This window comes from Aphis gossypii, chromosome 3, assembly GCF_020184175.1.
Source record: "Aphis gossypii isolate Hap1 chromosome 3, ASM2018417v2, whole genome shotgun sequence".
NCBI lineage: Eukaryota > Metazoa > Arthropoda > Insecta > Hemiptera > Aphididae > Aphis > Aphis gossypii.
In genome coordinates this window covers 8,121,428-8,138,999 of record NC_065532.1, presented here as the reverse complement: position 1 = coordinate 8,138,999, position 17,572 = coordinate 8,121,428, and the positions used below count along the sequence as shown (strand labels likewise).

Genomic DNA, 17,572 nt, shown 5'->3' with positions numbered 1-17,572 from the left:
GAAGCATGTCTTTTGGCATTGTGGCAACCACTCCTCCTTATGCATTAATCAAATTCAGAATTATTACAATAAATTTAATTACATTGTACTCGTAGCTGATGCGAAAAATTCTTTATATTACATAATATTATTCATACAATTATTATTAATTATCAAATACAACACTAACATAACGGTTTTGTGCTCTCGTGTCAGCAATAGGAACGGATCAAACCGTTAAAATTTCGTAACCGCGATCGGTGATCAGTATGGTGTGTTCGAATTGAGCGCCTCTAGAATCGTCGACCGTCACTATGGTCCAACCGTCTTCCAAGATCTCCACGTCGCCGTCGCCTTGGCAGATCACCGGCTCGACGGTGAACACCATGCCCGGTTTCATCACGCCCGGATAAACGTGCAACGTAGAGTGGAAGATGGTGGGCGGCCCGTGGAAGTACGTGCCGATGCCGTGGCCGGTGATGCTGGGCACGACGCTGAGGTCGTGCTGACGGGCGTACAGTTCGACGGCCCGGCCGATGTCCGCGAAGCTCTTGCCCGGTCCACAGACCTCGATGCCCGCGTACGTGCACTTTTCGGCCACCTTTGCCAGCTTCCGGCCCGGTTCGTCCACGTCGCCCACGCAATAGGTCGCCGCGCAGTCGCCGTGGAAACCGTTCAGGTAGACGGACACGTCGACGGATATCAGGTCGCCGTCGACCAGCGGCCGGTCGTCGGGCACCCCGTGACACACGACGTTGTTCACGGACGTGCACACCGACTTCTTGAACCACCTGTAGTTGAGCGGCGACGGGTACGCGTTGTTGTCGATGATCAGGTCGTGCACGAACCGGTCCAGGTCGTCGGTGGTCGTGCCGACCGTCAGCCGGTCCCTGGCGCTGTCCAGCACGAACTTGGCGAACTTGCAGCTCTGCCGCAGCATCTCGATCTGGCCCGCGTTTTGCACTTCCGGCGGACGATCGTGGTCGGGCTCGTCCACCGGCCGGCCGGTCTTGGCGTACGACGGCAGCGTCACGTACTCCGGCACCGGCCTGGGATCGCTGACGTTGCCCAAGCACACCACTTCGTAGGCCCCGAAATTGTTGGCCCTGAATTTCGTCCACAGGCACCTGGCCGGCATCCGGGGTCGAGGCGGCGTCCTGCCGACGAACCACCGGCCGCACGCGGCAGCGGTCTTACAGACGTTCATGGCGATCGGCGGCCTCGGAGAGTAGGACGTGGCCGGGATTGCCGACGCGAACGAGACGTGAAAAGCGTATGAAAATTCACGCGAGGAAGACGGTCGGAATATCCCGTCATTCTAATATTATTGTTTTCGCGACTAGTGATAACAGCGCGAGACGAGTGATAACGACCCGGTCACCGTGATTACATAATATTATATAGGTGAAGACTCGAATTTTGTAAAAAACAAACATTTTTGGTAAAAATTAGAAATAAATTGACTTTATAATATGTGTATGTACAACAAATTTTATCGCATTTCACATTTTTCGCAATAATCGACATTTTATACAATAATTTTATAATATGTATTAAAGTATTAAAATTAAAGCAAACTATTAAAATTCATTAATATGTAATTAATTTTTTTTCCCATTTCTCCAATATGATTCATTCGGTTATAAGACTCACTTTGTGCTGGTCCCAAATAAGCGGTGTCCACTTCAGTATATTATTATTTATTGCTAGTGCTTAAAAGGTTAAGCTTTAAAAAAAAATTACAGTCGAAAATAAAGAAACAGCTTTTATGGTATTTCAAAATTTTATATTATTGATACAGTCATTAAAAAACATTTTATCAAAATATTATACATCACAGTATTTCATAAAAATATTATATTAAGTCATTGTTGGGCATCATATACATTTTATAAATATTAAAATACAATAGACAATGATTAAAAACATACAAAAAATCTTATAAAAAATATAATAATACTTGATAAAATATTTTACAAATATGCATTATTTAAATATTATAAACTTGATTACTTAAAATATTAATGATTAAAAAAACCAGGTAAGAAAGCTAAAATCTATTTATATAATTTCATATCACAATTTAAGAAAATATCTGATCCATATTATATTGTGTAGTCAAGTCTTACAAGTGCATAACATCAAAACATAATAAACTAAAATATCAAAAAACACCCATCAAACTATAGGAGAATGTTTTTATCTTTAAGAGGACACTACACTTGCATATTGTGTTGTCTACAGCTTACAAATATACAAACAACACATAAAATTTTATATTCATAATAATCCATTTTACTCATTTAATTATTTTTCTGATATTTTTAAAATTAAAAAAGACAAAGGTGATCCCAAATAGTTAAGAGGAAGACAACGAAGAAGAAGAATCTAAACTGACAATTATAATATGTAATGTAAGCATTAAAAACTGTAATTTTTTTTTTATAGATTTTAAAACGATCATAACTAATTTTAAAATTAATATACTTTTACATATTATAATAGGTAAATGCATTTTAATTTTAAGAATAATAGAGAAAATGGATTATTGCAAACATAACATTTACCATGTTATACTTTTACAAGACAGAGACAAGCCGGTGGTTGTAGAATCTTCTTAACACAGTCAATAAGTAGATTTCTCTCCTATAAAAAGTAATAAAGCTTAATAAAAACTGCTGACCATACAATTGTTACGTTTATAGCTTTTTAAGACACACATATAAAGCTGAGACATCCTTAAGTAATTTCTCTTAGTCTATTATTGTACTTTGGTTGACAATTACATTTTTTCCAATTTGTTTATCGCAATTTCTGACGATTAAGTTTTATCAAAATTTATTGTGTTGAATTTATTTACTAACGGGTCAATGTTAACGTGGTTCATTTTGTTGACCGCTTCAGCTGGATAACTGATATTACAGCGACTCTCTGTATCGGTTGAATTTGCTGACGGGTCAATGTTAATGTCATGCACTTTGTAGAACGTATTAGCTGGCCCACTACAGTTACCGCAACTCATGGTGTTAAAATTAAATGCTGATGGTTTGATGTAAGTATGATTCATGTTGTTGCTCACCGTTACAAGTGAGTTTAAGTCAGCTTGATTGAACTTTTTAACCAGGTCCACTGTCATGTCAAGTTTGGGTAATGTACGTTTAGCGTGGTTTCGTGAAGTAACATCATCCGCTACGTTTTGAAGGCATTTCTGAACAGTCATATTGGAAGGGTTTGATGATAATATTCTTAGAATGTTATCTAAATGTCTGGGTAGGCTGGATGACTTCAAGATCTCACTTATACATTTAATAGTGTGTTTATTTCGGAATGGTTCTAATTTCTATACAACAGAGATGTAAAAACAAACAATTAAAATAAATTAAATAGGTAATTGGAAATTTATGACACTTTCTAACAATACAATAATATTTTTGTATATTCAAATGACATTTATCAGCCAACAGCGAGACGAGACCGGTTAGCTCATCGTTACACGTTGGGTATCTTGTACATTAAAATATTTTGCAATATAGATACGTACATTTTTCAAAACTTTCAAACGTTTATGGTAGTCATCGCCCTCATAACGCCGTCTTCGACCCATTTTTGGACACGCTGTTGGTGCGTTTTAAGTGCAATACTGCACACAAACGGATATTCTGTAAAGTCGCGAACGAAATAGAATAATACGACTATAACAAAAGAGTATAGACTGACAATGTGATCTTACATGCGTTGTTGATAGGAAACTCCGGCTATGTGTCGCAGGTAGTCGTCGTTGGGTTCAGGATCGGAACAAACGTCATCCGAACTACCATTACATTCCATTGTCCAGCTATTGTATAAAAAAAAAAAAATAGTAATTAGTATTGTATGGACACACCGCCCTAATGCCCCACCAGTTCTAAGACCATGAACTTTGTCCTTTGATATAGTGTTCACATTTTTTGCTGGTGCTGCGAGAGCGTTTGCGTGTGTACTTGCGGTACTTACCGGTTGCGGAAAATTGCGTTTTTTGAGTTTTTTACTGTCGGCTAAAATACGGTTCAGCTAATTTACTTGTCCAAGCAATTATTTTTCGGCTAAAATACAGATCGGTTGATTATTTTCGGCTATTATACGCGCTTCCCGCTTCTAGATCTGGACGTTATACTTATTACTTATGGCATGAGCCATGAATGTAAAAACTAAAAATAACATATCAGAATAATGATTATTGATAATACTACAAGTCATTATTCATTTTTATGCAATATTGCTGATAACATGTTTTTAGTGATAATCAGCGCGAACAGTTGTAATTAGCACGGTCTTAGGAGATTTTAGGCCGTGGTAATTAATAACGTATAAAATATGAATTACCGCTGTCCGGCTTATCCTTTTAGGCGTACGATTGAGTGCGCTATATTATTATATTTTACTTCCAAGCGACATTTATAGCCTTACATAGGTGCACGGTAAATCCCAAGTACGTTACTATAACTGTACCATTTATTACTTATCGTCGCGATACCGGACAAATTCCCCATCACTAAGGTCTAAGAAGTAATATTTGGTGTGATATTTTAGACCACACTTTTATTTTGGATCAAAATTACTATCTTATTTACTGTGTGAAGTCCATACACATATACGAATACACCTGGCTATAATCCTAGAACAATGCTATAATCTAGCACAATGTGTCTAGTCTACAAGTACCTAGTCTGAATTCGTCATGACAATCGACGTCTTAAAATATAAAAATGTAACATTTTTAATATTTCATACCGACTAGACATTTTGGAATAATTTTTTGTATACGACTCGATGGTTAATTATTTTTTGTAAAAAGTCACCTGCAGAGCTATCGACACATTCAAAGATTTAAGCCCCATTCAAATTTCAAACCAATATAATTTTTACAAAACACTCATTTTTTCCATTAATCCTTACACAGTATACTCATCATACTGTAGCCTATAAGAAGTTCAGGTAAAATTACGTATTTTAAGCTAAATGTTATGACAAATTAACCAACCTAAACTGAAATATTGGTAGAATTGTTCATCTCAAGAGTTGGGCCGTATAAAAAATTGAAAAATGATCAGCATCTGTTCCAGTCCATTATATGGCATAGTGCATGGTCATAAAAATACAAATTACGTGTATTACAATTTTACAAAACATCAGAATCAGAATTATATTTAAAATTTCCAAGGTATATTCAATTTTAATAAAACAAATATATTTTAAGTATAAGATGACATTTAAACCCATTAAACACTCAGATTATACTTTTTCAATTTGTATTAACAGCATACCATCATAAAAGCTTTCAATATTAAAATAAATAATTTTATACTAGTATAAAGTCTATGTTAAAATGTTAAATATTTCACACTTCACTTGTAAATAAATATTTTCAGATGATTAATTTGATCCTAATGTAATATTGTCATGAGTATACCAATTTAATAAGGTTATAACCTTTATGATAAAAGTGTTTCACAAATGAAGTTTTAATTTTGTAAAAGCTTAATATAATAGAATAATTATTTTTCTTTTAAACACACACTTGAAAAAAAAATATATTGTAAATAGCATACAATAAGGTTAAGGTTTAGTTTATATTAAAAGGAAAAAAATAAAATTTTAGAAGTAAAAAATACTTTTTTTTTATTAAATTTGTTTTACGTTAAAATGAACATATTTTTCACAAAAAAAAAAAAAATAATAATAATAATAAAATAAAATAAAATAAGAATAGGAATAATTAAAAAAATATGGAGGGCGGTGGTATAAATCATAATATATTATACTGATATCATAAAATCTTCACTGTAATTCCTATAGAGTCAAGGAAGCCCTACTAAAAATCGGATAACCTATTTTTAGTCTTATCAAAATTACATAAATGGGCATTGTACTTAAGCGTTGTGACTTGAATTCAGAACTTATGTACATCATATAAATACAACTAAATTACAAGGTTTAGCATTATTTGAAAAATAATAATAATAAATAAAGGAGAGTTTAAAATAGTTTTAGATTAGATAGAAAATAACCTAATCTATATATTTGTAAAACAGAATGATTAAAAAAAATATTTGAATTTGTATAAAAAATGTTTTTTTTGTTTTAATCATTCTGTTTTTAAATATATATTTTTACAAAACAAATAATATGGTTTTAATTTAGCTGAAGAATAAATGACATTTTAGATTAAAATAAAACTATAAGTATTTGTGAACTGAAAAAAAAAATTTAAAACAATATTGAAAAAATTTACTTGACTAGGTTTGTGAATCAATACACGACATATGATTTATATATTATTTATGGGCAAAGTCAATACTTTGAGGTATAACATTATTAATGTGGATAAATAAGTAATAGGAAAAATGATTCATAAATGCAAAGGAAATAAAGTTTGAAGCTATCTAGAAAAAAAAAACAGTATAAAATTATAGTCTTTCTTAAATTCTGAACAGCGTCTTTATTAGGGATTTTTCTGGTCATCTTGAGTATTTATTGAAGTTCTTTTTTTTTAATTATACTTAATTTTAATTATTATTATTATTAATTTTGACGCCTAAAGTTGTTGTTTCTAGGTCCATCATTCTGGTTTCTATTGAAACCTCCACGATTGTTGCCCGTACGCATACCACCACGGCCTAAACTACCTCCACCACCACTGCCACCTTCAGAATTCACCATTGAACTTCTCGACTTATTTTTTTTTTCTTCAACATTCAACTTAATGCCATTTTCACCAGGAAGCATAATGGGCTAAAAAAATAAAAACAAAAAATCTTAATATTAGTCATTTTTTATTTCAAAATTAATACTTAAAATATAAATCACAAAGAATCATACTGAACTCCAGAAAATAAGTTTGTCTGATAAGTTATCATATAATAATTAAATAGAGAGGTATAATGTTAAAATAAAAAAAATATATAGTCCTCTCATTAATCCAGTCAGCTATAATCTGCTATGTACAGTAATTTTATTTTTACTATTTTTGATTAAACAACTACCAGTCTTAAAAGTAAAAAGCATCATTAAAAAAAAAAAAAACAAAAAATGAATATTTTTTCAGACCTTTCCCATCAAATGATTAATACAACACAATAATAAACTAGCATATATCATTTATATATTTTAATAAAATAAATTTAGTTTTTCAATAAGTGAGAATGGGTTTTTAATAATCCGGCGGTTATTGTATGTAATATCTGTCAGATTACAAAGAGTGCACTATATAATTATTATTAATTTATGCATAACGTCATAATTTTTCCTACGCCAGATACAACAATATTGTTCTATTATGTTATATGATAAAATTATTATGCTTTCATTCAAATGCTCATATTCAATATTTTAATATTGATATGAATTAACAATTGATAATTTGTACATATATATTTTAGGCTAATTCTTTTAAAGAACTTATTATTTCAAAACTACTAAGTGTTATTCATATTGTTTCAAATATCTATTGATTTATAAAAATATTACAAGAAAAAAGTTTATTTAATTAAAGTATGATTTGATTACCAGTGGTTTATATCTAAAATGAAATCTGTGTTCCTTAAATATTTTTAGGTGACCTACCCTCTCATAACTTTATTATATTTTTATCGTACTATCACTACTAACGTTATGTTTTAACAATAGAACTAGGTATATATACATATAGCCAAATAGGTAGGTACTCAAATACTATAAATTATATTTATGTTTTTCTAAAAACACTTAACCATCTAGCAATACCCACCCACTAATTTTTAAGTATTAGGTGTGTTGATCAATACTAGGATCCTAGGTTACGTACCACTGACGTTTATTGTTTAAAGAATGAATTTTATAATATAAACATGTAGTATAAATGTATTAAAACATGTATAATAAGTTAAATATTTATGTGATTTTTAACACCTTTCACTTTTTTTTTTCATTAGTGCTTTGAATATTATGATTTTATGAATACGTACAGCAAGATATTACAGTTTTACTATATCTATTGGTAATTGTATTAATAAAATTAATACATTTTTATTTAAAAAATGTTTAACTTACTCGACTTTTTAGTACTTTATGTGCCGTATCTATGCTTTCGAAAATGACGAAACCAAAATTACCATTCATAGATGGATCACCAGTTTTGCTACCTCCTTTCATTATTCGTACATCCAATAAATTACCAAATTTTTCGAATAAGTTCTAAAATTATTAACATCATTAAGATATAATAAATCAATGAATTATAATGAAGTACACGATATACATACCCGTAAGTCACTTTCTTGAACCTCTGGAGGGATTTTTCCAATAAACAATTGTTGTTCATCTGACTGGAACATACCATTGTAAGACCCAGATTGGTTACCTCTGTTAATCCTAAGGTCGTTACCAGGACCACTGTTGTATCCTATACAAAATTAACAATAAAAAATATAAATCTTAAGAGGACGTTAAAGTAATAGTACTTGTGTTATTCACATTTAACATAAAATAAGACATGATAAAATAAATTGGCCTATTAACAAATTTTAAGATAATTATGTTATTAAGGGCATATATTAGGCTTTAATTAATATTAAAATTTATAAGCCATATAATAAGTTAATACAGTTAATAGTAATAAGTTACTATGTAAAATATTTCAATATTTAAATGGACTTAATACATTTTAAAATTGAAACATCAATAAAAACTTATAAGATGCCTAGGTCATATTATTAACTTAAAATTTGTTTATAGGTTAATTTACTCTAATATTAAAGCTAATAACACAATATATTAGTGTATCTGAACACTAATTAGCTATATTATTAAAACCCAGTTAACCAATACAATTATTAGGACCTTTCATTCAACAACACATTATTAAAAAATTAACAAAAAATTCAAACACAAACCATTTTCACGATTGTTAAAAGAATTTCTGCTTGGTCTATCATTCAGATTTCTTCCACCAACTCCACCTCTACCATTATAGTTGTTTCTCATATTTCTATTAGCATTGCCTCTTTGCTCATACTGATTATTAGAAAAGGAATTGCTTGAATAATCATTATTTCGAACCTAAATAAAAAAAATTACATATTTAAATTGTGAAAAAATAAAAATAAATGCAAAAATAAAACCATACTGGTGAAGTTGCTTTAGGTAAAGAAGGAGTTGAGTAATTTTGTGTCGGTACAGAAGCAGGTGGTTGCGGGGCTTCAGCATGGGTCTCTGTTGATCGTGCACCAGATTTGAAGAGCTGTGCATATAACGGTTTTGGTTGATCTCCAGGAGAAACGGCTAAAAATTATCAAGAAGTTTTATTTTTATATATATGTTAGCAGGTACATATTTTTATTTAGGAACTAAATCTATGAAAAAGTCAATAGTTTTATCAGTCACTTATCACAAACTAATAAATCAAATAAATCATATGTGAACAGGCGCATTCTTACTTATTTTTAATTTTGTAAGTAATACTGTAAATAATTATTTATCAATAAATTTTTACATTTTATCAACAACAATGTACATTCATGATTTATTGACTTTTAATCATTGTTTATTTTTTTAATATCTATTTAAATTATTGAATATAGAAAAAAAACTCAATTTAATTGAAATTACATATTATACCACTTATACCCATATAAATCTATTTAAGTTTTTTTATAATTTTAATTCTTTAAATCTTATGCAAGCTAATTAATAAATTAAATTAAAATATTTTAATGTAAATAATATATTGAATACACAGTAACTCTAGTCATATAGAAGAATTTATTTTCTAATTGAACTGGGATGATAATATTACTCATAAAAATAATAGTCAAAATCATATTAATAATTATTAGTATAAATTACATTTTCTCTCATAAATTTTAAACATTATTTTTTGACTTTATAAACTTAATATAAAACTTTAACTTAGGTTGAAAATAAAATATTATACCTTCAGTAATCGGTAAATCCTTCTTAATAGGTTCTTGATTTTCTTTTATATCCACATTATGATTTGTAGGTTCTTCTTGATGTTGAATTTTAGGTTGTTCTGGCAATATTTGGTTTTGAGTGTAGGTTGGTTGAGTTCTGGATACATTACTACTAGGTGACAATACAGTAGGAGCAGAATTTTGTACCGGAGCAGTAACAGTCGGCTAGAAAGTATTATATACTTAGAAGTTAGATTATTTTAATATTTTTAAACACCCTAAATAGCTACGCTAAATATAAATCTATGAATTATTATAATAAGAAGGGGAGGAGAGCAGCTGAATTGAAGTACAGGGGCTCAGTTTAAGGTTCTGTTGAAATGAATTTGTAATTAAGTCTATATCCCAATATATGGTCTACCAATGAACCTGGTCTACAGTAATAAAAATTACAATATAGTAGGTGGCCTACATTTTATACAAGAAAAAAACATGTATGCATTTTAACAATAAAAATAAGCTGTTATAGATTATCCACAAAATATAATTTCATACCTCTAAAGAACAAATTAAAAATATTACCATTTTTATTTAAACTTCGTCTCCAATACTTAGCTAGGCATTAAAAAGTATAAAGATAAAATTTATAAAATATCAAAGTTAGCATTTTATTTATGGTAGATTACAAAACAACAGTAAACCACATATTGAGAAATAGCCGTAATTTTTAACATATTACACTATATTATTATATTGATATCATTAATTTTATACTTACAATATGTTGTTGAACTTGAACAGGAATTTGCTCAGGTAGCAACTGCTGTACTGGGACTGAAGCAGGTATCACATTCAGAGCAACTCCGTTTAAATTCTGTCCTTGAGTTGAAGTATTATAATAATTTACTTGATGCTGGGGTTGTTGAGGAACAGGAGCTTGTTCAACTTCTCCATTTTCTTCACCATCAGATTGTCCAGAATCTGCTTCATCATTTACATCATCTTCATTCAACATCACATCCTATAATGTATCACAATTTTATTAAGAAATACAATATGTATAGCTTATTTGTATAATTTAATACCTGATAACGAAAAATGTCATTATGAACATAATACTTCTTAGGAGACTGAGCTGCCAATACAAACGTTTGTGCAAAACGACGCATGGGTTGCCCACAGTTAGATAATTCACCAGTGACATGAACTACCACACCATTTCCAAGAGTGTTTTGTGAATCAACTTGTAAGATCTTAGCATGACAGTCCCGAAAATTCAATTCTTGTACACGTTTATGGATTTCTTTTTGACCAATACTAGGAGTCATGTCCCTACTATATGGTTCCAAACCTCCATGTACAAAATATGAATCGCTACTATAGAATCTACAAAAATATTAAATAATATTTTATTATTATTATTATAGTACAATTTTTAATAAACACATTTAGACTTCAAATTCATTAGCATATTTTTAGTAATATGATATATTTTCAAATTTTTATTATCCGTGATAAAATAATAAAACAAAAAAATATATTGAGTTTTAGAGTACAATTTAATTAATAGTTGTATTTTTTTTAATGTTAACTATGTACTAACCATAAATGTAAACCTATACTAGGTAGTATACTTAAGGTATTCATAAGATATTTTTTTAAATAATTACCTATGCATGTAATGAGGCGATTGGTTCAACATCGTATAATATTGACGGACAAATTCACGTCCCACACTCTGTGGGTTTGGACAACTATCAGCAACCATTTTTATCGATTGATGTTTAAGTACTCAAAGGTAGTTGAGCATCAAAACTTGACCAAGAAACCTAAACATATAAAACATTAAAATATTAAATACATCCAATTTGAAGTAAAAATAACTTCTATAAATCAAGACTTTTATGTTTTTATTATTATTAAAAGAAAAATCTTTATTTCAGAATGATGAATATCGAAATGTTGATAGATATTTGACTATTTTAAACCTATCGAAAGAAAAAACAAATTAAAGGTACCACCATAATTTTTTGTTTTCATTATTGCACTATAACAGTTTATATTATATTACATCTCTTATTTTACAAATAAACTGATTCCATGTGCAGAGGCATTCTCAGGATATTTCAATGGAGGGGGATGAAAAAAATGGTTACATAATAAGCTGTAGGGGTTACCAAAAGTAGACAAAGCGTTTATTAGATACTTATATGTAAGAAAATAAAGAACCGGGAGGGGGTATTTATATCCCATATACCCCCTGCGAGAACGCCTATGTTCATGTGCATTATATTTATTACAATTAAATAAAGTTTTACCATATTATTAATATCAAACGACTAGATTTTTTATCTGTGTTAATTATAATATTTGTGGTATATTGATACCTAATTTATAGGAAGATACATAGGTTAGGTTTATGTACAATGTGTATGTATTGCAAAATATAAAACATGAGGAATTGTAAAATGGTCAAATAAGATATGTAATATCGTCAATTTAATACAATGTATACTGTAGAAATTGTATTTTTTTAAAAAGAGAAGTGATGGTATAATTTTTCTTGAAAACTTATAAAACTTAAATTGCTTATTCATTATTTTACAAAAAAAATTCACACACTATAAATATACATTTTAATATTTTATAGTATATGTATTATGTATATTATATACAGTTATATAATTCACTATTTCTATGTGTACTATTGTAATAAAGATGATATTAAGTTCTTTTTATAATAAATCACAATAGTATTATAATAAAATACTAAAGATTTAACATTAATGAAGTATTTTAAATAATAATAACAATAATGAGTACCTAATACTTATTTAAAATGATCTTTATGAACTAAAATTTTGACTATCTATTAGTATCAAATACAAATCACAAAATGAAAAAAAGCAATAAATAATACATTAGGTATTCAATTTGATTTTTTATAAGTTACTTTTAGTTTTATAATGATTATTAGTTAAGAGGCAAGTCATTTTAAATAGTTTTAAAGCTATTAATACAAAATAAAGACTTCTCTTTCAAAAATCAGAAGGAATTTTCTAGTTTTTTCCTTATAACTACCAATCAGCAATTAAGAACTATCATTTACTATCAGTTTTTTATCATTATTCCTAAAATAAAGGTCATAACTATTTATCACTATGGCTTTTCAAAGTTCAATAATAGTAGGTAATTGAATACAATTGTTAATAATATAATTACTTTATTAATTTAAGGAAGGTACTTAAATATTTATTTTGAAAATATATTGGTAATTGATAGTTTTTGCAGGTAGATACCCGCTTAATTAGCAAAAAGTGATACATAATTTATTAGGTTTGACTATTTTTGATAACAATGGAATAATATTTTATTATAATTAATGAATATAATATTTAGTATCTGAGTGATATTAATTTTTGAAGGATTTAAATCATTTACTGTTTATTTTTAAACTAATATAATATGTATTTTGTTCATATACAACTGGGGCAAAGGAGTCCATTTGGATGGTTGAGGTGGAAGTATTATGTTTTGAGTACTAAAAACTAGATCCACTCTCGCAGAGGAGACATGGGCTTGAGAGTAGGTTTACTAATATAATTTTGCCTTATTTTACCCCAGGTGCGCTCTACTAAGTCTGTATTTTGGTTGGAAGACAAGGACACAATGCACCAACTACATTTTCATGAACCTTATTCAAGTTACTAAGAGGCACATTTGTGAGTGTGAGACTTGCATAATATTTAGTGTGGGCTAACTATTTTTGGTCACGATTTACTAAAAATATACTTCACCTTTGAGGATCGACTTTCATAGAAAATAATTTTTATTATTAAATAACTATAATTATTAAGAAAAATACTTGCATTAAGTGTATAATATATACTTGAAATAAATTGTAATATGATCAACTTTGAAATTGTCCGTGATTGACCGTTTAGTCGCCCTTGATATATACTATATTATACACACACACTGCCAACTACAGTTATCTGATCATTAAGATATCTTAAAAAGAGAAACCTAGTCATATGCATAAGGTAGTAATTTTTTCTATAGATATAACTGAATTAAGGTACTAAAATAAGTGCATGAAATGCTTGATAAAATTTAATTTGTTTATATAGCAGTAAATATTTTTAATTTCATCACATATTATAAATAACTTAGGAAGATTTTATCTTTTTGGCCCATAAGCAATATGGTAAATCTGTGATTCAATAAAATCAACCTTTTAATTAATTATTAATAATAATCATTGACCTATAATTAAGTTATAGTTAAGAGTATCATTCTCTGTTATAATGTTGGCTATTTAATAATAATTTACTTTAGGCAAGTATTGAAAATGCTCATAACTAAGATTAAAATTTAAGGCACTTGTGCGTTATCGCGACTATTACATATTAGGGGTTATCGCGACATTGTATCCAACTCTAATCTTGGATTTAGCAAGTGAATTCTATTAGGGATAATTAGGGCCAGCGGTTTTTTAACTATTTTTTTTTTTTTTTTTTTGACATTCAAAACGAAAATATCCCTCGATTTGCTAACAACATTATCAATAAATACATTGACATTAGCTTTGGATAGTTTTGTATTATTATACATGTATTAAACAGACGTTTAACTGTTAATTAAAACACAAGTACCAAATTTAAATAAAATGGTTAAGATTAAATGTAATAACACAAATATCTCGCAGATAATGTTTTTAACTTTTAGTTTGTACCTATTCAAGTCAATTCACTATAAAAATTAAGTAACATAAGGATATTTCTGATAAACGTAAATTTGGTAAGTTGAAACTATTATTTTTTTATATATATATATAAAGCCAATCTAGGATGTACAATGTATTTACCCCAATAAAAATATTCAACAATTGTTAAAACAACATGCACTAGCAAGCAAAACAGTTTTATTTTTATTGTTTAACATTATCTATGGATATTTATTGATAGCCACAGCCATGGTATAACAAATAGTTTGTGGTCATTGAAATATCCATTATATATTAGCCGTTCTAAAGGCTAATTTAAAATGAGTATTTTAAATAAAATATCACAACAATAGGTATTAGCTATAATTAAATAAATAATATTACTAAGTAATTAATAAAACGTAATTTATTTACTAAATGTACAGGTACCTACTATGATTTTTGTTTTCATTGCAATAGGTACAAATGATTTTAATACCAATTTATAAGATTAGGTATATTAATAATTTAATACATGTATTTTAATTATAGTATGCACTATCTATCATGGGTAGTCATTAAACTTGATTATCAACATTTAAAAGTAAATTTTCGAAATTCAAGTACCTACATCAAATCAAGAATAACATTTTGTAACAATGTTTTCAAAATCAGTAGCTAAAATAACAAATGACTAGAACAATCATCGCATATTGTGTTTTGGGTTAACAAGATTTTGAGCATGTCTAATGAATATCGAAGGGGAAAAAATATGATTGAATACGTTTGATAAGGTTTAGGCAACGCCAAATCAACAATGACGATTCATGTACATAACAAGAAACCGTTTAGAGGATCAATATTGTACGCATTTCGACGTTATCCTGTCGGATCGGTTAACACTCAACGAACTCAATACGAGACGTTTCTCAAGCGCAGGACGGTGCAGTGAGAAGGGAGGCGGCAGTCATTGAACAACGAAATGTTGGAGAAGCGTTGTCGACTGTCGGTGTGGAGAGTGTAAGCAACGATAAACATGCGGTCATCGACGGACGGCGGGGCGCGTACCGAATGTCCGTAGCGCACATGTGCCCACCGGACGACGATGCCAAAAAATGCAATAACAACAATAAAAACAATAACGACGGAAACTACATACTTACGGTTTTTTTTAAACGGATCCGATGGCGGCGTGCGATCGTAAACGTGCGCCAAACAAATCAAAATACAGAGAAAATTTTAGAGACGAGCAACCAAACTAGGCTGTCTTAAGTACGTGCACCGATGTCGTCTGTGCGGGAACTAGTAGAAGCTAGGATTAAAATTATTTTAGAGAGCGGCGTTTTGTTATAATAACAGGACGAGTGAGAAGTGTGAATGATGGCCGGACTTGACAAACAGCGGGCGAACACGATTCGTCGTGCTTGCTTGTGCGTCAGGCGCGAAAGACGAAAAAACGAACTGTAGGTGAAAAGATAGCGACGGCGTTTCGAGTTGCTGAGATCGGATTGGTGGCTCTTTCCCGTACAGAAATCAACACAAAAAGAAAAATAATAATAATAAAATAATAGAAATCCCTTCGCGACGTCGCCGTCGTAAGTGGTCGGCTCAGGTCGCCGACACCGCCACCCGGCCATCACACAACACAGCGTACAGTGCTTCCAACACACTGGACGGTTAGTACCAACTCATTAGTCATCATCGGCAGGACGGCAGCAGGATGACGCGGTTTTTACATTTTTTAAATAAAATAAAGTTAATAAATACAGTAGGTGATACAAATTACAATATTATTTAATTACCATGATTTCAGTTTTTCTAGACTAGTACCTACAACCATTGCAGCAACCATGTCGCTGACTTAACATTTGTATAATGCCAACTCACATACGCACGCACTGGAGAAATGTAATATGTTCAGGTATGAAAAAGATTATTATTTAAAATAGCTATTAAATGACATGATAATAATTTTATGGTCGAAAATAAATAACACAATATTGGCATATCGCAACAGTATAGGCAGTTCTTAAGTGAAGTATGTAATGTCAAATGTGTAATGTAACGTTGTCTAGTCTAAAAATATGATTTGCAGTTTGCACATTAAATATTTTCAATATGTCTTACATTCATGCCACACACACGTATAATGCTGGAGTGTTTTCGAGACAGATAAAGATGTTAAATGATGACGGCCATCTAACTACGGCAGTCATATACTAACTTTCAAGTATTTTAAATATTTTCTTAGTTTTTATAGTTAATATTTCTATTATACTGAACTGTTCGATTTTATTATTATTGATACATTATTTGTACAACAAGAAATATGAACGATTTGATAGGAAAAATTTTGAAAACGGAAAAACAATGAAAGTTTATTTAATCATCAATGATTGTCGTCACCAGGTGGGAGATAATTTTAAAATAAAATCCATCATTTAATCAAATAATCAAATAAATCCATTTATCATTTATCAGTTTTCTACTAGAAATATTTAGTAAATGACAAAATAGTTAACACAAATTATTTAAGTTTAATTTCGGGATAATTTTCCGTTTCAAAACACTTGTTATTCAAAATAACAGGATCAAAACTGGGAAAAATGTTTAGAAAAGAAATTACCCCTATTTATAATAAATTATTTATTGATACGACTGCGGGAATATTAATTATTTAGTAAAAGTTATTTATAATAAATCGGGGTTTTGAGAATGTAACGTGTTTTTTAATAGTGAATTGAGTAAAGTGTAAACATTTTAACCACTTTAATCAATAGGTAACTGACGTATGTTGTGGTGGAAAAAACATAATCGAGTCAATTGCTAATCGATTAGTAAAATGTATTTTAAATTGTATGTGAGAAGAATAAAATGAGTCAGATTTTACTGAGATAAGTAAAAAAACCCTACCACCTTATACGATTTAATGAAAATAAAAGGTCAGGCAAGCATAATA

General features: G+C 29.9%; 3 protein-coding genes across 5 annotated transcripts; all 3 read right to left on the bottom strand.

The window, feature by feature from the left end:
- Positions 1-96: 96 nt before the first annotated feature.
- LOC114133116 (methionine aminopeptidase 1D, mitochondrial) lies at positions 97-1,333 on the bottom strand. Its single transcript, XM_027998738.2, has one exon. The coding sequence runs from the start codon at positions 1,184-1,186 to the stop codon at positions 209-211; it is 978 nt and encodes a 325-aa protein (XP_027854539.1). The 5' UTR covers positions 1,187-1,333; the 3' UTR covers positions 97-208.
- A 570-nt stretch (positions 1,334-1,903) lies between these two features.
- On the bottom strand, positions 1,904-4,243 carry LOC114118923 (uncharacterized). Of its 2 annotated transcripts, none has more exons than XM_050203324.1 (4): positions 3,973-4,243; positions 3,697-3,814; positions 3,521-3,638; positions 1,904-3,319 (listed from the first exon to the last, which is right to left on the bottom strand). In XM_050203324.1, the coding sequence occupies exons 3-4, from the start codon at positions 3,581-3,583 to the stop codon at positions 2,801-2,803; spliced, it is 582 nt and encodes a 193-aa protein (XP_050059281.1). In that variant the 5' UTR covers positions 3,584-3,638; positions 3,697-3,814; positions 3,973-4,243; the 3' UTR covers positions 1,904-2,800. The 2 variants fall into 2 exon arrangements, with proteins under 2 accessions (XP_050059281.1, XP_027836156.2); XM_027980355.2 differs by having other exon boundaries at positions 3,710-3,814; positions 3,973-4,239.
- A 1,377-nt stretch (positions 4,244-5,620) lies between these two features.
- On the bottom strand, positions 5,621-16,146 carry LOC114133122 (ras GTPase-activating protein-binding protein 1). Of its 2 annotated transcripts, none has more exons than XM_027998754.2 (10): positions 15,773-16,146; positions 11,579-11,737; positions 10,994-11,294; positions 10,687-10,929; positions 9,929-10,133; positions 9,122-9,276; positions 8,889-9,054; positions 8,259-8,398; positions 8,047-8,190; positions 5,621-6,750 (listed from the first exon to the last, which is right to left on the bottom strand). In XM_027998754.2, exons 2-10 carry the CDS (start codon positions 11,674-11,676, stop codon positions 6,541-6,543), a joined length of 1,662 nt encoding a protein of 553 aa, XP_027854555.2. In that variant the 5' UTR covers positions 11,677-11,737; positions 15,773-16,146; the 3' UTR covers positions 5,621-6,540. The 2 variants fall into 2 exon arrangements, with proteins under 2 accessions (XP_027854555.2, XP_027854554.2); XM_027998753.2 differs by having other exon boundaries at positions 15,777-16,146.
- Positions 16,147-17,572: the final 1,426 nt, after the last annotated feature.